The sequence below is a fragment of the Mirounga angustirostris genome, unplaced genomic scaffold (assembly GCF_029215605.1).
Source record: "Mirounga angustirostris isolate CCGP_5_RB_7025 unplaced genomic scaffold, mMirAng1.0.hap1 SCAF_1, whole genome shotgun sequence".
NCBI classification, from domain to species: domain Eukaryota; kingdom Metazoa; phylum Chordata; class Mammalia; order Carnivora; family Phocidae; genus Mirounga; species Mirounga angustirostris.
Window position 1 is genome coordinate 12,740,717 of NW_026991709.1, and position 22,880 is coordinate 12,763,596.

Genomic DNA, 22,880 nt, shown 5'->3' on the forward strand with positions numbered 1-22,880 from the left:
GGATTTAAATTTTTTTAAAATGCTAATTTCCCTTGAAACCATGAAATCCTTCTAAAAATGGTCAGATGTTGTAGAGCTGCAAAATGCAACGCGTAAGTTGCTACGCTATGGTGGTTCTGTATGGTTACAAGAATTCATCTGTAGCATGGTAATGTCCATATAGTAAAGGGACTCGCCATTCACCAATTATAACATTTTGGTCTGTCGTTTCAAGTAAATGAAAATAAGAACAATTAAAACACCAGAAATTCTGCATGTAGCGAGAACGATGTAATATGTCTGAATGTTTGGGAGGCCTTATGCTTTGATAAGGCTGTTGTCCAGAATGCTTTGGAGATTGTCCTCCAAAATGGAAAGTGTATGGATACTGGGTTCACAGTTGCTCAGAGTCTTCAGACTACCTGGCAAAGGCAGACAGGCTAAAAATTGTTCTGTGGAACTGATTTTGATGTGCAGTGTTGACTGGCCCCTGGCCTGCTTCTGGACCTCCAGGCCCCAGTAATTTGTTCTGGCTTTCCTCTAGCCCTGGCAGCCCTAACTCCAGCAGGGGCTTGGATGTTCAATCATCCAGCTCAATGAGAAGGCCTAGCACAGCATGTCTCGGAAGATATACTGTGGTGCTTAGTTTGGGGGCCTTTACTTAAAAAGATCTTCAGAAACAAATACTTTATATTCTATGCTTGATGATTCAAAACACATGGTGAAAGATTTGACAAATCCTGTAGAAGACATTTTAAACTACTTTACCAAAACACTTTGCCCATGAAAGCTTACCTTTTTTCACATGTAGCCTTAGGTGTTGAAATTCCAGAGACACCTGTTGCTTAGGGATGAAGAGCTGGGTTGACCGTTGAACACCCTCCAGCTCTTATCTCAGTGAGGCTGAGCCCTGCTATTGCTTAGGTCCTGTGGTTTCCATGAAAATCCTTTTGTGTCATTAAAACAAACCCCTTCACTTGAGCTCCCTTGAGTTGGTCTGTTACTCCAAATGAAAACTTTTTGGCACACACAAGTTACCTGTTCATCACAGTCCTTACCTATGGTATGTGTGAGCAATTTTTCAGTCTTTGAAGTTTTTGCTTAGTTTTATTTTCACAATGATTCTGCTCCCAAGCTTACTATATTTTCTACTTACAAGGTTTCCATTTCTCCAATTTAAAATCTTATTCTTCACTGATTACTACAACTTATTCAAAGCAAATAGCTATGCTATTTGGAACTTACTGTGTTGTCTCTCAGGAGCCATCCCTTTCTATATAATAGTAGCTCTGCAAATCCTGATATAGCTCTAGTCTGTGTAACCTGAACAAGAGCCTGTTAAAGATAACTGGATCAGGCTTTTAATATTCCCCAAGTTTGCCAAACATTTTCTAGTATTTTTGATAAAATTCAGGCTATAAGGAAAAGTAGACCCTACTATTAATTCATATTTTAGACATCTGTCAAAATTCGTAGTCGTGTAACATGGTATAGTTTTAAAAACAGTTATTAGAATAATCAGTCATTCTAAATTAATAAACCCTAGGTATAGTGTACTGGGAACATATATTAGATTGAGCCATTTATAGTCCCTATATGAGTGTTTTTGACTTATAGAAATGGTGAGTGCATATTTTAACTTGGTAGAATTGCCCATAGGAGAAATAATTTGGTCAAAAATCAGCATTTAAAACTCTGGGTGTTTGCCTTCAATTTGTTGAAGCTATTGAAGTTCATATTTGAATCATCTATTTGGGACTGTTTTTGCTGATGGGAACACACATAAGACTTGTATTGATTGTGGCTGTTGTAACAAATTATTACAAACTGGGTAATTTCAAACAATAGAAATTCTCTCACAGTTCTGGGATCCAGAAGTTCAAAATCAAGATGGTGGCAAGGCCATGATCCTCCAAAGGCTCTAGGGAAGAATCCTTCCTGCTCTCTCTGGTGGCTTCTAGAGGTAGCTACTGACATTCTTTGGCTGGTGGCCACACTGCCTCAGTCTCTACTTCTGTCTTCACATTGCCTGTGTGTGTGTCTAAATTTCTCTCTGCTACCCTATAAGGACAGTTGTGATTGCATTTAGGGCCTACCCAGATAATGCAAAATAATCTCAAAACCCTTAACTCAGTCTCATCAGCAAAGACTTGTTTTCCCCATAAATTAACATTCACATGTTCCAGGGATTAGGATGTGCAATTTTTTTCAGCCTAACACAGGCCTCACTGCTCATTTTCAAGGGTTAAGAAGATGTCAGCACATCTCTGTGGGCCCTTAAGACCTCAGTAAGTTTGTGTGTGCCACTTAACATGTATTTTAAGTCAGCCACCACCCCTCCCCACACTCTTCAAATCTGATGAAAATTTGTCCAGCTATTTTTCATGTGCTGTAACAAGTATAAATAGTAAAGAGGGACAAGAAAAAGAAGGAATAACATTTTATAAAAGTCACTAGTAAAATGGCCCTGTGTTTTCAACCCCTGGGCATGTGCTTATTTCATGACTAAAATGATCTATTTTGAAAGGATTTGGAAAATCCTGGCCTTCGGACAGCTCTAGGAATAAGAGTCCTGCTTACCATCTCCCCCCACCCCCCAGTTCATTCTGAAGAAAGAAACAGCAATTCAAACCCAGAACCAAGAAACTTTGACCTTAATCTCCTTAATCCAAAATCAAAGGAAACCAGAAATAGGCAGAACACCTGCTTCTAGAAGAGCCTAACACCCATAAAGGACACTCTGAGAAGGAGGGGTTCCCCGTGTGGCCTCAGACAGCCATGGTGGAACTGATCCTAGGTTAGGGGTGGGCAAGTTAGGTTTCAGGTTCCAATTCCACCTGAAACAGTAATTTTTAACAACTTATCTTTCCTGGGTCTCAGCTGACATAAAAAGCAACTCCCAAGCCAAGTATTTAGTAACATCAACATCTCTCCTGGAGCAATATCCTTCCATATGTTTTTCTGGTACATACATTTGGCATTCCTTCAGGGCTAGAGAGGCATTATAACTGAATAGGCAAATAGGAAAATTTCCATTCCCACCCACTCCCATTTACTTCCTCTGTCAAATGCAATCTCTAATTGAAAGGGATTCTTTGGGGTGCCTGGGTGGCTCAGTTGGTTGAGCGACTGCCTTCGGCTCAGGTCATGATCCTGGAGTCCCGGGATCGAGTCCCGCATCGGGCTCCCTGCTCGGCGGGGAGTCTGCTTCTCCCTCTGATCCTCCTCCCTCTCATACTCTCTGTCTCTCATTCTCTCTCTCTCAAATAAATAAATAAAATCTTAAAAAAAAAAAAAAAAGAAATGGATTCTTTGGGGGCGGGGGGCGGGGGTAGGAAGCAACCACAGTCCAGCAGAGACTCTTAATATAAGTTTAATTCTGAGGCTGCTGTCAGTAACCACTACTAAGAGCAAAACACCTTTTTCTAAGTAAATAGTACTAAATGAGAAATCCTTTCCAGTTCTCAGAACTAAATGTGTCTTTGCATATGTCCTAGAAAAGAAAAGGCTTCTCTTCTAGTGAGTGATAGCTACTTTAGGATCCTGAAACCAGGGTGGGTCCAGCTTCTCTAAAAAGGATGAAGAAATGTTAAATCAAGCCACATGACAAGGCCCAGAGGGGGAAATGATTTTGTGCACGGTAACAAATTTAAATTCTGCTTTCGCTGCTAAAATAAAAGCAAGAAGAGGAAGAGGTAAAGAAAAAACGAAGACAAGCAGAAACGGTTTCTTCAGGATTTCAATTCCTTTGGCCCTCTTGGCTTTGACTTCATTCCCACATTTAGGTCTATCAAGTGGAAAGAGAAGGGAAAGTCCGTGGGACACACTAATATTAGCCACCGTAGTATGATTTGCTGAAAAATGAGAAGATGAGAGGGTTAGACGCCGTTAGTTGTTAAATTCCATGGCTGACAAAAGCTATTCGCCATTCAGGGCCAACCGTAGCTGCCTCCGTACCGCCATGTTTCAACTCAGTCTTGAGGTCCTGGTTTGTGACTTCGATTCTCCACCACAGGTACAGCGGAGCAGTCTTTCCTGTAGTGTTCCTGAGAGCCCTGGAACACTCAGAAGAAACGACAGCCAAGAGAGTTGCTCCAAAGTAGGCATTAGTTTTTCTCCCGCTACCTACCCGGATGCTCAGAACAGGAACTGGGCGCCGTTCGCGGGGAGACACCATGGACAGCTCTTCGGGCGCCGCCCGGAGGGCCCGGCGTGCTGGCCGTCCCGAGCCCTCCCCACGCCCGTCAGGCCGCTGGGGGCGGCAGGGGGTGGTCCTGACACCCATCTTGGGCACGTATCAGTACCCGGTCCCCAGAGCTTTTCCCCAGAGCCCCTCCCTGGCGCCCACGGGGAGGGTTGGTAAGGTCTGAAAAGCCCACGCGAGGGGGCCAGGGAGGCCGATTCTCCTCGTCCCCGCTTCCGCCGCGGTCGGACCTGTAGCTGCGGCCTGGCCTACAGGCCGCCTGGGGGAGGCGCAGGTCGCTACGCGTGGAGGCCAGCAGGCAGCCTACCATTTCGGACCCGCACGGAGGCTCGGAGTGGGCGGGGCCTGCCTCCTGACGCCCCGCCGTTTCCCCCGAGGGGCGGGCCTTCCGCCCCCGGCCGCGGCGCAATGCGGAAGAGATGGGCCTGCTGGAGAGGAAGTGACGCTTCCGGCGGCTGTGGCGGCGGCGGCTGCGGGAGAAGGAGGAGGAGCCGGAGGAAGGGGTGAGCAAGCCGGCGGGGGGCGGGGAGCGGCCGCGGCCAGACCCACCGGCGGCTGGGCGCGCGGGCGGACGCTTCCTGAGCAGCCTTCCGCGCCGCAGCCTGGGCGGGAACGGTGAGGGGCAACCGCGGGCAGCCCTGGCTCGGGAGGGCGGGCGGGGTTGTGAGGGGACTAGGGGTCGTGCGGCGCTGCGTCGGGCCGGGGGCTGTGGTGACAGCGGCTGTCAGCCTGTCCGCGGGAGAGGAACCAAGTCGGTCTGGGCGCCGGGTCCTCGTCTCTGGCGCATAATGGAGGGATTGGGCGGCTGGGCGGCTTCGTCCCCCTGGGAAGGAGCCGCTTTCCCGGGCGGTCGGCTGTCCGGGACCCCCGAGGAGCCCCGGTCCGGTCCGTGTCGTGAGTCTTCCCGGGTGGCCATTCATATTTACGGGCTCCCGCCTGCCGTGCCCCCAGCCGGCGGCAACCTGTGCCGCTTTCCTTGCCCTTCGCTGCCGCCCCCGGGAGAGCCGTTCGTGTCGGATAATCCTTTCCCTCCTCCTGGCCCCTAAGGAGCTTTGAAGCAGGCTCGTTAACCTTCCCTCCCACCTCTTCTCCTTCCCCGGCCAAGGAACGGCTTGAAGTTTCCGAATCTGTCCCCTTTCAGCGTAGTGACAAATCCTGAAGCAGGAAGCTGATAAACAACTCCGAGCGAAATACGCTCAAAATCTTTCCTTTTTGGTAAACAAAGTAAACGGGGAACTCATCTTAACCAAACCGTTCGTGGACTTAGAGTAATTAAACCTTATGTTGCCTTGCCGGGAGAATGGGTAGCTTTTCCCCTGGCCTTTTGGTAAAATGAAGTGACGGCTTATCTTTTGGAATAAACCATTCTCTCCCTGAGCTCCCCTTTTTTCCACCCCACCCCCCATCAAAACCCGGCAGGGAGGGACTTCTGGATGCCTTGCAGTCCTTGCTGCAGAAGGAAACGTTAGCTTCATTTGCTTTGCTTGGTTTTCACAGGGCTGCCTCTGAGGAAAGGAGAATGGCGTTCAGCAAAGGATTTCGAATCTATCACAAACTGGATCCCCCACCTTTCAGTCTCATAGTGGAAACTAGGCATAAGGAGGAATGTCTCATGTTCGAGTCTGGGGCTGTAGCTGTGCTTTGTAAGTCATGTGTCATAGCCCAACTGATCGCGTCTCTGTTTTGATTTAAAACAGTTCAGATTCAACCATTCTATAGAGAAGACCCTGACAACCCCTTCACTGTATTTCCTGAAGCAGATTATGTTTTTTTCTTTTCATCAAACCTTATTTTAAACTTCCGTTTTCTTTTCTGCCCCCTGCTGCAGGTTTCTTTTGGGGGTGCGGGGGGAATGCAAGTTTCGTTATAGGTTTTTGCTTTCTTGGGTTCTTTGGCTGTTCCTAAAGAAAACCTTTCTTTCCAAAGAATTATTGCTACAGTTTATATCACATCACATAAACCCATAAAGGCTTGCTTGACATTTTTGCTGTAATGAACAGGATTTCTTATATATCAGTTACAGTAATGAACTACAAGAGTATTTATTTATCTGATATTTTGGAGTATCTTATGGTGAGGCCCTTACATTTTTATTAAGAGAATAAAACTTCTAAAATTTCATGTGAGATACATGATTGATTTAATATATTTTAAAAAATTATCTTGATAATCTAAAGAAAAGGACTACTGTACCACAAGCAAAATAGTAGATTAGAATGGTCTAGGTTATTTTCTGGGATGAAGTTAAAAATAAAAATATTAATTTGAATATTAATTTTCTTTCTTAGTCTTAAGATTTTGGCAGATAACTCCAGCTTGAGTTATTTGAAATGTGATTGTGTTTTTAAAGGCTTTTTAGTGATAATTACTTGTTTTTTGTCATGTTTTTGCTTTGTTAGCATCAGTTTAGCTACTGGTCATATTTTATAAATTAAAAATAGCGTTTGAAAGTCATACTTACAGGGGTGCCTGGGTGACGCAGTCAGTTAAGCGTTCAACTCTTGATTTTGGCTCAGGTCATGGTCTTAGGGTTGTGAGATCGAGCCCTTGTTGGACTCTGCACTCAGCGTGGAGTCTGCTTAAGATTGTGTGCGGGCTCTCTCTCTCTCTCTCAAATAAATAAACCTTTAAAAAAAAGTCATATTTACAAATATAAGCTCCTAGATATTTTAAGCTGTTAAACTTTTTTCAGATTCAGTAAGTGAAGAGCATACATAAGACCCTAACTTTTACATACAGAATATTAACCTGTTAAAATGCTAATCTGATCTTAATAATCTAAAATAGTAAAATTTTATCCTGATTGAGAAAAAGGGTAGTGACATAATGAAAAGGCTTAAAGTGTAATGTATAAGAAATGTATATATTTTTGATACATATAGTAACATGGTTTGAGTGAGCAGGAAGCGCTATTTGTGTTCTAAGAAACAAGTATTAATAAAGTGGGTTATACTTAGCATGGACTTAATTCAAACTGTTTTTTATATTTAAATAAACTGAAATATATCTTGCTATAATATTAATTTGCATAGTCTATTTTTTCATACTACAAATACAGTTCTTATACTGATGAATTCTTAATTAAAAATATCGGGGGAAATGGTTTGGTTTAGCTGTGAAATATTTTTTAGCTGCTTGCAGTTTTTTTTTGTGATATTACCTGATTTTCTAACTTGTCTAAATTTTAAATGTTTCTACAATTGTGGTTACTGGTAATAATAGGGAGTCACATGCATACACAGTATGCATTACCCAGTTATTAGGATCATTGCTATATTTTCCTTTCAGGTAGGAAACCTAAGGATAATCATACTTCCAAACCTCCAACAGCTCTCTTTTATGCCAAATAATGGTTTAAAAGGCAAGCTCCCTAAACCGTCCATTTTGGCATTAACATTTATTTTAAGGAAAAAAATATTAAAAATACTGTCTTAATATTTATTGATTGTATTTATTTTCATTAGATTTAGACGCATAAGCAATTCTTTCAGGAGAAAAAAGTTGAATATTGTCTTTCTTAGTAAAAATAGTGCAGATGGATATATAATTTTTTGGATATGTTGTTAGCTTTCCTATAATAAGCTTTACAGTAATAACTTAAAATATTAAGAACTAACAGACCTTTCTATAAATCCTTTGACTTCTAAAATTAATTTGACATTCATTTGGGAGCAATACCAACGTGCATATTGTGCTGTAGAGTGTTCATTTTTAAAATCTCACATTTCTTAAATGCCTGTTGTATTCAGAGAAGCTGTGTTTGGAAGATACTGAAGTGTTCTTTTTTTCTTCAACAATCCCAGCCCCTTGAATCTCAAGACATTCTGCTTAGTAATCTGCAAGAAGAATCTTCTCAAATCATGTTTGATAATAAACCAAAGTGTAACCCCATTTTTCAGGCAAATTAAGTTTAAAGTCCTCAACCTGTCCATCAAGGTCTTCCATAACTTGGCCCCACCCTGTTTGTCCAGTGTGGATATTGGTCTCCTTTAAGGAGACTCTTGTGTTTCCTCAGTCCTTTCCCAAAGTACCATGCGTTTTCTCCCCTTCATCATGCTGTTCCTGTTACACCCTCTTCTTTAATGACTGCTAGAATGCTTTTCTCTCTCTTTCCAATCCAAGCCTGTCATTCTCGCTCAAGTCTTCCTTTCTGAGAATCTGCCCCACCCACCCACCCACTCCATCTCACTCTTGTCTCTTCTTTATTTGTCTAGAGCTCAGTCGTATCACAGATAAGCCCTTTTTATGTGCTGGTTTTTGGTTCTCAACATGGTTATGTGCAGATGTTCTTTTTGAAAGTAAATGATAAAAGTGATTCTTGTAGGACTGAGTCATACATTGAAAGTTTATGATTTCTACAGGCCTCAGTTGTCCTGGCTTTGAAAGTTTAAAAAATCAGACATCTTAGGCAGTACATATCATTGAGGATTGACAGTCACTGAATTTTCTTGGCTTATGCCAGAAGTACCATGAGATACCCAACATGAAACCTTATATTTGTATTATTAGCACATATCAAAAAATAAGGTGCGAGTGAAAACACAGTAAAAACAATTTCAGATCATGGATCTTTGTAGAGCCTGAGTGTCTACTAATCTAGCCTCAGGAATCTGTATGTTGCTAGGCTTCTAAACTTAAATCAGTCATGATAAAATGACTTAATCAATTAGTGAGCCAGTGGTTTTCAGCCTTGTATGCACATCATGTAGTCACTGGGTGGGGGGTTATAAATACTGCTGCCTGGGCTCCAGCTCCCTAGAGATTCTGATGTAATTAGGTTGGGATGATCATTCTGAGCATAATTTATATTGGCCTTTCTAGGATAGGTTATGGGATAACTTTCTTAGCTTGCAAATTTTATCCAAAGTAACCATGTTTCCAGAATTTTAATGCTATTATTGACTATTATTGGGCTAATAACTAGTTTTCTTGAAACCTTCAGCCTGAACCAAGTGCTAATGATCCCTTAGCACTTCTGCTATAGTGCTTTCAGGTTATGTGGAACTTCTGTGTCTGGGCGTTGTACTCTTTGAGGAAAGGACCCATGTCTTAGTAATCTTTGTATCTCTAGTGCTTATTACAGTGTTTTACTCAAACTTAGGGAATAAATGGCTAACTTAGTGCCATGGGTGGGGGGAGCGGGAAGGGGGGAGATTAACCTAAACCTTACAGAGTTGACAAAAATATAGTATTCTATGTTTGGAAGTATAGTACCTTTTTCTAAAAAACTTTTTTTTATCTGTTAAAGAATTGCTGTCTGACTGAACTGCCGATATAAAAGGGATAAAAACTATCAGTCCAGAAAACTATTTAATTAAACTGAACTTTGATGTCTGTGGAGCAGTGGTTCAGTGTAGCAAGTGGATTCTCTGTGACTAGTGTACTGTGTTTGGACCAGTGTAAGCAGTAAGTGTGATGGTCAGCAAGTTATAACACTACATGTCTTTTCTTGGAAACTAATAGGAGATTAAAAAAGACATCTACCAGTTTTGTATCAGGTTCAGTTTTCCTTGTCTTTCTATAGTTAACACACACAAAAAGACAATGACAGGAGGACAAGTAGCCAGTCTGACCGATACATGCATTAAATTCACAGCTTGTCCCATTATTTTTCAACCCATCTCATGCTTCAGCAGAGGTAAATAATTTACTTCATAATTGTACCCTAAGTAGAAAATGAAGGGAAGAGATGGTCAACACATGGGAAATGAAGGATGATTCTAAAAACAGAAGTTATGGGTCACCTATTTAAAAGAGGGGATGGAAAGTGCTGATATAAATTCCTAATTCTTAATATTAGAGCTTCTGCTGTTTTCAGTATATGCTAGGATAGAAGTAAGGATTAATTGCTTCCATCCGTCTAGTGGTAAGATTATTTTCAGGCTTTCCAATTCAGTCAATTAGGACTCAAATCATCTACTTACTAGACAGCAAGGCCATATCACTATACTCTGGACCTGGTTTTAGCCAGGTTGTCCACCTGAGTTTCTTCATTTACTTTTTCTTTATGGAAATAGGAGCCATAAGACTATAGAACAACATGGTGGAGATCTTTGTCACAGAATGTGGATTACACTGCCTTTTCTATTGAAACTGCACACTGTAAAGGAGTAATAATAATGAAATAGCAGTTGCCATTTCCTGGAAGCTTCCTCTACCAGTCACAACATTAAGCCAGAAGTCCCTAAACTTTATTGTTTCATGGTGTCTCATTAAGTTTTTCACAGCACCCCTAGGCCACAGTTCCGTTGATTAAATAATTAGGTCCAAACGTCAAATATGTCTGTCTTAACTCTAGTAGCCATTTGAAAAAATAAGGCAAGTAAATGGAAAATAATTTATTTTCCTTCAAAGTTATTTACTAATGGGATATGTATGTACCTGTTGAGCACTGAACAGCTTTTCAAACCTTAGACTCAGACTGGACAACTCCACCCTCATTTCCTGTTTCACATTGATTTTTGGAGTGGTACTTGCTTTTTATCACAGCAACTACTGGAAACCCAGCTTTACAAAGATATGATATCATCAAAGGAATGTACTGCAGTCTAAAGTGAAAACTCTGAACTACCTCAAGCTAATAGTTTGGGCAATGCAACATCTGTTGAGTATCTGTGTTTCTTTCAATTAAAAATCTCCTGCAGCTCTTGTGGGAGTTCGTTCTCAGCCTACGGTTAAGGGAGATGTGGCATTAGACATCCTTTATTTCATTAAATTCTGTGGGTTGTGCTTTCATCTCCATTTCACAGATGTGAAAACTGAGGCTTGGAGAGATAAAATAACTGCTCTAATGACATAATCTTACCATTTGATTTTTTACTTTAATGATTGTTTGTGTTGCTGTGAGGGTGGTGGTTATTATTTTGGGGTCAGGGAATGAAGAGCAAAAACAAGGGAATGCCAGTAGAAGACTTTAAAGTTAAGAGTGAAATTGGTAGCATTTTCTCATGAGGGAAGTATTAAACTTGCTGTGTTTTTGCCTACAAACTATTAATATATTCAAGAGGGAACATGATTTGATTTAGAGTTAGGTCATTAAAAACATAAAGTTGCTTTGCTGAGCCAAGTTAAATGTCAGGTTCTAAAATTTTGGATAACAAGTGTAGTAGGTGGTGATGACAAGCAGTGTGCATAGTTTTTTTGTTTTTTTGTTTTTTTTTTTAATTGCCGAATGCTGACAGCATGATTGCCCTTTAGATAAGTTGCAGTATCCTGTCTCTTTTTAAGAAAAAAATTCAAGTTGAGGGAAGAAGGGACTTTTTATAGTTGACTTTTTCTGCACAGAATGATGAAATTTAGACTTGTTACATATCACTTTGTGTTAGGCTTGCAAAAATTCATTTTCTTTTTGTAAGTAATTTTTGGAATGTTCTATTTGATAGAAAAGAAAGTAAACAGCAACTTAAATATCTGTGCTTTAAAAAAAAAAAATTTAACCTAACTTTTCAGTCCTGGGCCAGGTAGCAGGATTAGCTTGTTAATGTAGGGCCAAACTAGTGGTTCCTAAGTGCTTTCCTTTCTCTCCACTTAACTTTTCTATGAGAAAATAAAAGGTGAAGCACAGTGTGTCTGTCATTGAACAGTAAAATACCATTCTGTGACTTTACTATATAATTTCAGGTCTACCAGATGTTCTAACTTGTCTTATAAAATTTAACTAGTACAAGACTATAACAGGATTTTTTGCTTCTGACCATGACCAGGAACCCTCTCACTTTACATAACAACAAGGAAACAAATAAAATAAACAGTTTTCAGACATTGAACAATAGGTGGCACGAGACACTGATCCTTGAGGGAAGGGAAACAAAGGAGTGAACCTTAGGATTGGTCTAGCTGATCACTCTGCTTATTACCTTAAGTGCTTCCGGGCTGCAGTAGCAGGGAGATGCACCCAAAGAAAGCCTGGCAGTCTCCCTGAGTTGAGGAGACGGAGTCGGGAATTTGTGGAAGCCAAGGCAATGAGAACTCTCAGGACTAGTACCAAAGAGGAAGCAGCTGCACAGAGAGTTTCAGAGATGTGCAGAGGGTAACGCATGAGATTTCAGCTGAGTACTGATCACTGCTGGTGTGTAAGGAACCTACCCAAGGCAGGGAAAGAACCACCAAAAAGGAGCAGCAAGAAAATTCCTGGACTTCACCCAGGGCTGGGAATAGTTAAGTTGTCTGCAGCCAGAAAGGAGAGAGATTATAGTACTCTGGGAATTGGGTTGAAAACTCAGAAGGGTATATTGCTTCAGTAGTGGGACAGAGTAGCCCTAAACAAAAGGCTTCTATGGTCCTATCTGACAAAGCTTAAAAAGTAAGACCCAAACGGATCAGACTGTTTCCAAATAACCAAATTTCTAAAAAACTGCACTGTATCCTAGATCAAAGTTTAAGAATACAGGAATACAAAATACATATCCATATATCCAGCATTCAACTCTGTATAACAACTTCAAAATGTCTGGCATTCAATTAAAAATTGCCATACATGCAAAGAAACAGGAAAACACACCCCATAATGAGGAGAAAAGTCAATCTGTAGAAACAGATGTTAAAATTAATAACAAGGAGGGGCCCTTGGGTGACTTGGTCAGCTAAGTGTCCGACTCTTGATTTCAGCTCAGGTCATGATCTCAGGGTCATGAGATTGAGCCCCACATTGGGCTCTGCCCTGAACGTGGAATCTGCTTAAAAATCTCTCTCCCTCTCCTTCTTCCCCTCCCAACTGGCTCATGCGCACACTCTCAAAAAAAAAAATTAATAAACAAGGACATTATAACAGCTATTCTAAATATACTCCATATGTCCAGGAAGTAGAGGAAAGAGTAAACATGTTAAGGAGAGACATGGGGGCCCCTGGGTGACTCAGTTGGTTGGGCATCTACCTTCTGCTCAGGTGGTTATCCCAGGGTCCTAGGATCGAGCCCTGTGTCAGGCTCTCTGCTCAGCGGGGAGTTTGCTTCTCCCTCTCACTCTCCCTCTGTGTTCTCTCTGTAATCATAAATAAATAAACAACAAACAAACAAACCTTTAAAAAAAAAAGACATGAAAAGTGTGGAAGACCTAAATCAAATGGAAATAAAAATAACTGAAATGAAAAAAATACACTGATAGGGATTAATAGATTGGACACTGCATAATAAATGATTGGTGAATTTGAAGAAACAATAATTGAAACTACTCAAAATGAAACACAGAGAAAAGACTAAAATCGATAAACAGAGCCATCAGTGGGCTGGGAAAGAACTTCATATGGCCAATATATGTGTGTAGTTGGAATCTTAGAAAGAGGGAGTTGAAGCAAAAAAATATTTGAAGAAATAACAGCTGACAGTTTTCCAAATTTGATGGAAACTATGAATCCACAGATCCAAGAAGCTGAATGAACCCCAAGCAGAAGAAACATGAAGCAAACTACACCCAAATACATTACCAAATTGCTTAAAACCAGTGATACGGAGAGAAATCTTAAAAACAGACCAAGAAAAAAGGACATATGTACTGAAGAAAGAAGACATATGAATAATGATAGAATTTTCTTCAGAAACAATACAAGCCGGTGGACATAGAACAACATCTTGAAAGTACTGAAAGAAGAAGAAAACAAAACTGTACACCTAGGGTTCTGTGCCCAACCACAATTAAAATGATGTAAAGACTTTTTCAGATACCCTATAGCTGAAAAAATGAGCCAATTGTAATGGGTAGCAATTTAAATAGTATTGCTTTTCTTTGCATCTAGTACCAACATTTTCAACAATTCTGAGGTGGTAAAGTCTGAATCAGTGAATTTTATCACTTAGTTACATTTAAACTGTTTTTGAAAGAAACATAAGTAGGGTAGCCTAGTGCATTTGGGGTTAGCTTTGTAATTAGAGTGCCAAAAGGAGATACAGCTTTAAAAATTGAATATTATACTTTTATTGGTGGCAATTTAAATCTGCTTGAGTTTTTTAATGGTTGTAAATAAGAAGTTGTGTTTTATCTTTTTCTACTAAAATAGAGTTTGCAAGGGTAAGCCGTTGTTCCTCTTATTATGTTACATAAGCACGTGTTCACATTGGAGTGCATTTCACAGCCACTGAACTGGTCACATTATTGTGAGTAAATGTGGCATTTGAGGAGATGGATTAGCTTGTTGGTGAATTGGACACTATTTAAGTACTCTTTTAGTTTAGGTTGAAAGATACGCTCTTTAGATTCCTGGATGATTTTGAGATAACTAAGTCAGGAAAGAGAGAGAGAGAGAAAGGGAGGGAAGGAGGAAAAGGAAAGGAAGAAAGGAAAGAAGAAATAAAATACTTCTGATTAAATTACTGGCTTCCATTTTATTATAGTTTTCTTATATAACTTTATATATAAAGTTTGTTTACTTATATAAACTAGCTCTTACCAGTAAATATTTATTATGGGTTGCGTTTCGTTCTGTTCACTAGTGGACCATAGGAAGCTATAGTCTGTTGAGTCCTTATGTAGATAAACAAAGTCTTTTAATCCTATGAACCTTGTGTGAAGTATAGGAAGAATGAATCTTAAAATTAAGTAAATTCCTAGCTAATTGTACAGTAGTGCTCATTAATGGTCTGTCCTTGGTCAACATTGGGTCTATGTCTTTGGCTTATCTTGTTGAATGATTTCATCATTCTCTTGGAGAATGGATGGAAAGTATAGTTACCAGATTTGTAGATGTTGCAAAAGCTGTGTGGGACTGATACAGAGCTGGGTAGAATAATTACTTATTTTGGATGACACAATTGAAATCCAGCTTTTTCCAACTGAGAGAATGGATTGGAACCCACAAAAGGAACATGCACTTCTCCTGCGCTGGATCAAATTGAGCTTTGTGTCTTTCCTGATTCAACTGCTGTGGCTGTAGAGATATCATAGGCAATTTGGATTGGGCTGATGATTAGCAAAATAAGGTAGAAATTACTATCATTTTCTGGGTTTCCATGATACCCCAGCCTGAATGGTGACTACACAGTATGGAAAGGTTGGAATAGATACTAGGTTGATAGTCACATCGATCTCTGCACTATCAAGCCTGCTCTTCCTTCAGGCTTCCTTATCTTAGTGGATTGCAATTCATCCACCTTGTTTAAACCAGAAGTTAAGAATCATCCTCTACACCTCCTTCTCTCCAGTTTCACACATTCACTCTAGTACCATGTCCGGTGTACTCAACCTTCTAATTTCATTGAGAATCCATGCAGTTCACCATTTTAGCTGGTTCTACCACTGTCTAGCCACTGTAGCCCCTTTCATGGACCATTACTATAGCCTCCTTAACTGATCTCCCTGTTTCCACTCCCCTTACCCACTCTCCAGTCTTCTTAAAAACACAATTTAGATCATATTGTTTCCCTGATTAAGACCCTTTCGGGGCGCCTGGGTGGCTCAGTCAGTTAAACGACTGCCTTCGGCTCAGGTCATGATCCTGGAGTCCCGGGATTGAGTCCCACATCAGGCTCCCTGCTCAGCAGGGGGTCTGCTTTTCCCTCTGACCCTCCTCCCTTTCGCGCTCTCTGTCTCTCATTCTCTCTCTCAAATAAATAAAATCTTAAAAAAAAAAAAAAAAAGACCCTTTCATGGTTGACCACTGAAGTTAAAATCCAAGCTCTTTAAAATGATCTGCATTAAATCATGGAGTCCCTGCCTCCCTCTTCAGTCTTGACTATTTTGCCTCTTGGTTTCGGTGTTCCAGCCACTTTGGCCTCCTTCTAGTTCCGAATGTACCAAATGATTTCTGATCTCAGAGCCTTCCCATATGCTGTTTCTTCTGCTCAATATTTATTTTAAAAAATTTATTCATGCATGTAGAAAAATACATAAATCATAAATGTAGAATGCGATGAATTATGAGAGTGAACATATCCATGTTACCACTGGCAGGTTGAGAAATAAACATTACTAGCTCTCCAGAAGATTCCCTCACATTCCTCCCCAATTACTCTCTCTGCCATGATTTGCAGAGATAATCACTGCCTGACTTCTTACATCATAGATTAGTTTTATCAAGTTTTTAACTTAACGTAAATGGAATCATTCAATAAGTATTCTGTTGGGTCTGGCTTCTTTCTCTCAGTGTTCTATATGGGAGACTATCCATGTTGTAGCAGGTGGCAGTAGTTTTCATTGTTATGTGGTATTCCGTTGTATGCATATTCCAGTATTCTGTTGACATTTACTTCTAATTCTTTCTGTTACAAATGACACTAGTATGAACATGCTTATACATGTCTTTTGTGCACATATGTACACATTTCTTTTGGATATATTTTTAGGAATGGAATTGCTGGGTCATAGAGTATTTGTATGTTGCCTGGAATGTTTTTACCTCCGGTCTTCATTTAGCTAACTTCCTGTTTATTCTTCAGCTTTCAACTTAAAGGTCACTTCTGCAGGCAGCCCTATCCTAACCATTGCTCTCCCCCCAATAATTTTAAATTAGGTCCTCCTGTTGTAATCTGTCGGAACTCCATCATAGTACTTACTGTCATTTATGATTTTACATGTGCATAGTTATATAATGGCTGTCTTCCTGCTAGAAGTTATTAGGGCACTGACTTTTTTTATTCATAGAACTTTGCCAGGGTCCTGGTACATAGTAAGCATTCAGTAAATACTTGTTACATGAATGAATGAAAAGTTATTATTATTTTGAAATGTTGCCAAGATTGGGATTTGCAGTTTATACAGAACATTAATTTGGATAGTTTAATGACTTTCAGCTGGAATTTTAATTTATTAATTATACAAAGAGAACCTTTTTGTTTTAAAATAGTTTTTCTTTTTATGTATGATAAAATGGAAAGTGGCTTTACTGCCAGGTAGTTATATGATCTTGGATGAATCACCTAAACTCTTAGTTTTTTTCTTTTGAAAATGAGTAGCTTGTTTTGCACAATCTATAGGATCCTCTGGCTAGAGGCTCTCTCGTACTACACCAAAGTGCTACCTGTATGCAAATAAGCTGACCACAAACTGCAGTGCGTGCAACCACAGGCAAATTGTGATTCTAGGAAGAGCATACCAATTTGTAATCTTGTTTTCACATTCTTAATGACTTTCTTTAGTTTGGCCTTCTGTATCAGCTGAGGAAAGACAGTTTGCTGTCCATCTGGAAGGTTGGGGCCAGAGCAGAATGTTCACTTTGGGTAGCAGGACCTTCATTAGGTAGCTTAATTGTTTAGTTTGAATTATTATTATTTTTTAGGATTTTATTTACTTATTTGAGAGAGAGAGGGACAGAGAACAAGTCGGGGAGAGGGAGAAGCAGGCTCCCTGCCAAGCAGGGAGCCTGAAGCGGGGCTTGATATCAGGACCCCTGGGTCATGACCTGAGGGAAGGCAGGTGCCTAACTGACTGAGCCACCCAGGCGCCCCTGTTTAGTTTGATTTATTGTAATTATCAGAGGTTAGAGAAATTTACATTTAAACTTAATCCTCAATACCATTTAAGTTTAAAACAAATGACTTTGTAATCATTGGTTAGCTTAGATAATAAGTTAATTTTGTTTCTTTCTGTTCAGATGGTAGAGTTAGCAATGCAGGTCTGATCACTAGTTTTTCTATGTTTAATAAGCCTCTGTTTTAGAGTCACAATCATGAAAACCAAGAAATAGGTGTATGATTATGTTTTCATCTGACTTTCTAGAGATGATCTTATGCTTCATTATTTGCCTGAAATTCTAATTTGAGAAGAGAAAGTGTAATACCAATAATGCTGAATAATGCCAGTTATGTCAGATGATATAGTGCTTTAAAAGCAAGTCACTCCAGCAAAGGAGGGTGCTGAGTAACATGCTAGAGGACAATTAGTATATTAAATTTTGATCAAGACCGACTGATGTATTTATACTCTTGAGTGTTTTCTGTAGTCTATAAACAGATAATCTCTACAGCTTCTATTTTCATTACTTCCTGTCGCTTCAGTAGGAAACATAGGTTAGGCCTACTCTCAGTCATGAATTTGTTCAGTTAAAAGAACTTTGAAAGCACAGAGCTAAAATACTGGGTGACTTAAGTCATCTGAATTAAGGTGTTGGATGTCACTACCTCATGGCTTAGTGTCGTTTTCAGTATTTCTCAACCTCTTCTGTGATGAGCCGGGGCCAGTTTGTAATTCTCCAAGGCTGTTTTCAACAGAGGAGGATACTAAAGCTTAGTGATTTACGATGAATGTGAGGAAAACATTCATGGCAGAGTACAGCAATATTTCCCTTTCCTGAGGTCTCCATTCTGGAATCACCGAGTCTTCCCTCCCAATTTATCATTTGATGATTATATGATGGCCTTAGAGTGGGCTGTGGGGTCATCCTTTTTTTTTTTTTTAAGATTTTATTTATTTATTTGAGAGAGAGAGAGAGAGAGAGAGAGAGAGAAAGAGTGTGCATGTGAGTGGGGGGCGGTGCAGAGGGAGAAGGAGAGAGAGAATCTCAAGCAGCCTCCACACTGAGCACAGAGCCCGACACAGGGCTCGATCCCACAACCCTGAGATCATGACCTGAGCCGAAATCAAGAGTCGGATGCTTAACCGCCACCCAGGCGCACACTGTGGGGTCATTCTAAAGGCAGTAGGATTTACTGCTTCCCTTCAAATTATGAAAGTCCGGATGCCCATTGAGCTTTTGACTAGTATACCTCTGGTCTAGGGTAATTGAAGGAAAGTACCTTTCAGGTTACTTAGAATTCCAGTAGCCTCTGCTCTCACTGACTGTCCAGTTATTTTGTCTTCTCTTCTTTCTGAACTTACCCGGCATGCCAAAGAATGGTGTCAGAATAAATTTGTTTTTATCATTTGATTTTGGGAAGTATCAAATGTGCATCAAAGAAGGGAGAGTAGTGTCATTGACTCCATTTATCTGTCACCCAGCCTCACTGATTATCAACTCATGGACACTTGTATTTATCTACATCCCTATCCACTAGTTCCCCTCCCCATTTATTTTAAAGTAAATCTCAGATATCATGTAATTTCATCCATAAATATTTTTATGAGAGTAAATGTTTATGGTACATATTTTATTTTGCTTTAAATTCTATTCTGTGACCTATTCATATTCTCATATTCACATATTCACTAGGATTAGAATCAGAGGACCTTCAGATTATCAGTTCTACGGATGTGTGGATATGTTTAAACATGTAATGGTAGATTTATGCTTAAGATAGCTCTGTGTTGGGCACCTGGGTGGCTCAGTCGGTTAAATGTCTGCCTTCAGCTCAGGTCGTGATCCCAGGGTCCTGGGATTGAGCCCCACATTGGGCTCCCTGCTCAGTGGGGAGTCTGCTTCTCCTTCTGTCCCTCCCCCAGTGCTTGTGCTCACTCTCTGTCACTATCTCAAATAAATAAATAATTCTTAAAAAGAAAAGATAGCTCTGTTCTCAAGAGCTGCATGTTCACATTAGATGGAAAATAAAGAAAAAATTGAAGGCATGAGTGAGTTGTAGCATTGGGTGTGACAAGGGAAGAAGAGCTTTTCTCTTTAAAATAAGCCCTTGAGGAAGTTAGGTACTCTTGACCCCTGATGTGTTAGAGCAGTAACTCCAGGAGTCGGGCTCTGCCTTAGTTTACATGTTGAACAGGTGAGCCAAAGAGGTGCAGGCCTCCTTACCTGAGCTGAACTGCTAAAGGTCTGGATGGTGGTTAGAAATCAGTAACTTGTAAAAAAAAGAAAAGTCTGTTTTTCCTAGCATCTTGTTTACTTAAGAACATCAACATGAGCAGGAGGAAAAAAAATACAGAGCAGGCTGTTCCCCTCATTGAAAGCCCAGTAGATACCTTGAAAGACAGTCCTGGCGAGGAGTAATCTGAACTTTCGTATCACCATATCCCCTGAACTCTCGTGTCCTCTCGTTCTTTCACTCTGTTTTCCTTGGGTCTCTCTATACATCCTACCATTGTATAAACGCCACCAGTTTAAGCCCTGGTTAGAAATCATTTAACAAGGCCTGTCTTCCCCACCCCTACCTTTCCACTCCCACCCTCACTCCACCAGAGGTGTCCACCATAGATAGACATCACATTTGAAAATTTCCAGATGTTGGGGCACCTGGGTGGCTCAGTCGTTAAGCGTCTGCCTTCGGCTCAGGTCATGATCCCAGGGTCCTGGGATTGAGCCCCGCATTGGGCTCCCTGCTCAGTGGGAAACCTGCTTCTCCTTCTCCCACTCCCCCTGCTTATGTTGTCTCTCACTGTGTCTCTTTCTGTCAAATAAATAAATAAAAATCTTTGAAAATTTCCAGATGTCCCTGTGAGGAATTGTTAAATTTCAGAGTATTCAGACGCTATTGGTGGTAAGGTTAAATGTTTATCTTTTTATGTATTATTTTAAAACAAAACATTCCCTTTTGTGCTACAGCCTCTCAAATTTTTTTGTCTATTAGATGAATACTTAATAGTCATCGTGTTCAGTGGCTCTGGTTAAGTTGGTATTGTGTTGAGATAAAAAGAAATGAGGGGCACCTGGGTGGGTCAGTCAGTTAAGTGTCCAACTCTTGATTTTGGCTCAGGTCATGGTCTCAGGGTTGTGAGATGGAGCTCTGTGTTGGGCTCCCCGCTCAGCGGGGTTTCTGCTTGGGATTATCTCCTTTTCTCTCTCCCTCTGCTCCTCCCTCAGCCCACTTGTGCACACACGTGCATGCAGTGCGCTCTCTCTCAAATAAATAAATAAATCTTTGAAAAAAAAGAAATGAGACAATTTCTGTTGCTGTTCGTATACAAGTGAATGAGGTATAAAATAATGAGAAAAAAGATCTACTTCCAGCATGATCAGGGAGAACATCAGGAAGGAAGAGGCATTTTAGTTAGGTATTGAAGGATGGGTGATATTTGGAAACACAAAAATGAGAAAGTGTGTTCCAGATGGAAAGAACACTGTGAACAGAGGGAGAGGGAAAACAATGTGGAGCACACAGAAGGAGCCACCCGTTATTCATTTTTTACTCATTTTGGCTGCAGTATAGGATGCAAGGGGAAAGTATTAGGGAAAAGCAAAGATGGGGATGAGTGAGTGAACAATCTGTACATTCTGTGTTTTATCTAAAGGTTATACACATTATTTTAAAGTAGTATGACTTTTTTATTTTAAATAATCTCTTTATAGTGGAAGATTCCCAGATTATTTTCTTTTCTTTTTTTTTTTTGTTTGTTTTATTTATTTATTCATGAGAGTCAGAGAGAGAGATAGAGAGAGGCAGTGGCAGAGGGAGAAGCAGGCTCCCTGCCTAGCAGGGAGCCCGATGCGGGACTCGATCCCAGGACCCTGGGATCGTGACCTGAGCCGAAGACAGACCCTTAACCATCTGAGCCACCCAGGTGTCCCCCCAGGTTATTTTCTAGAATTAAAAATTACCAGAGAAATAGGACAATAATTTAATTAAGTCTCTCCCTCTTACATCATGTATTTCTCTGTATTTCATGGAGTTTCATAGAATAAGAGACTCTTTTCCCCATTAAACAAATGTATGGGGAGGGGATAACATGGTATAAGAGTTTATCTTAGTGCTATGTAGAGATAAAAGCTTCCGAATTTATTATTTTCCCTTCCCTTTAGCACACTTTTATCTAAGAATAGGCACTTTAGTTTTAGTCTAAATTGTATGCTTGTGTGTTCGTCCTGTTTCCTGAGTCTTAGAATATAATATAAAAGTGTAAGTAAGCAGCATGACATTTGTTGGCATGTCCGAATCAGATGACAGTTTCTCGGATGGGTCTTCATGGGGCCTGAGAGACATGACATACCCGTATATTTGGAGCATAGCCAGTGAGAAGATAATTATTATATAGTGTTAGGAGAGAGACCGATGTGTCGCATGGTAATTCCAGTTATAACAGGACTCTTTTCTTCTTAAGGGGAGGTTATGGCTTAACATTAAAAACACATTGTCTTTTTAATCTTACTAAATAATGGTTGCTGCTGAAACTGAAACATCTAGTAATATCTGTATTACTATATTAGTGATGGCATTTAAATGCATAGAGCATGTAACCTCTAAAACTCTAATAATTTGCCTGGGAGCCATGCCTTCTGTCATCAGAGTTGTAACAAGTCTTTAATAACGTTTGCTTTAATGTACACATGGTACTCTTAATGAGGCAGTATTTAGGGACAGGCAATCCTGATTTACTTTACAAAATACAATTACAGTTAATGTGACATTTTATATTTGTGCCACTTGTCATTTAATGTTAAGAGTAACTGTTATTTAAGCATATGGTGTAATAATGAGAAGAAGAACTCTAAGAATGCAGAATGAAATACAAATCCCCACACCTTTAATGGCTTGGTGAAATCTTACTCCCTAATTTCATATGGGGTGCTTTGATAAAGGTAAAGGCCCACACTTGATAATGAGCATGCTAGAAAATTATGACAGTATCAGCTAATTGAGTGATTAATTGAGCAATTAGTTTTAGCCTGTTCTGCCAGCTATCAGAGCACAACTCATTCCAAGGCAGAAGTGGGTTAACTAGGAAGAAGGCTTATGAGTAGATGGTCTGAAAAGAGGTGAAGCAGGCAGGGAAGATGAGATGGTCTGTAGAACCCCAGAGAAGAGCTCAGGGAAAAGGAAAAGCTCTCTAATACAAAGTACTAAAGTAGTATTAGACAAAGCAGTAGGCTGAGAAGATAGCCCTTTTGTTGGCCATAAAGATTGACAGGAAGTGGGAAGACGGTAAGGATCTAATAATATGCTTTTCTTTTTTT

At 40.2% G+C, this 22,880-nt stretch overlaps 1 protein-coding gene and 1 long non-coding RNA gene across 13 annotated transcripts in view; one reads left to right on the forward strand and one right to left on the reverse strand.

The window, feature by feature from the left end:
- Window positions 1–3,336: 3,336 nt before the first annotated feature.
- On the reverse strand, window positions 3,337–4,526 carry LOC135362714 (uncharacterized). Its single transcript, XR_010407715.1, has 2 exons — window positions 3,937–4,526; window positions 3,337–3,833 (listed from the first exon to the last, which is right to left on the reverse strand). It is a non-coding gene; the product is annotated as an uncharacterized LOC135362714 (long non-coding RNA).
- Window positions 4,527–4,538: 12 nt separating this feature from the next.
- SYNJ1 (synaptojanin 1) overlaps window positions 4,539–22,880 on the forward strand; it is an 84,764-nt gene continuing 66,422 nt past the window's right edge. For 8 of the 12 annotated variants that reach the window (XM_045902542.3, XM_064579402.1, XM_045902545.3 and 5 more), the window contains exons 1-2: window positions 4,540–4,686; window positions 5,681–5,826. In XM_045902542.3, coding sequence (XP_045758498.1) covers window positions 4,592–4,686; window positions 5,681–5,826 — 241 coding nt within the window. In that variant the 5' untranslated portion in view covers window positions 4,540–4,591. Of the gene's footprint in view, window positions 4,687–4,724; window positions 4,799–4,938; window positions 5,069–5,680; window positions 5,827–22,880 lie in introns of those variants that run through there. The other 4 variants (XM_045902543.3, XM_045902549.3, XM_045902546.3 and 1 more) reach the window with 3 other exon arrangements.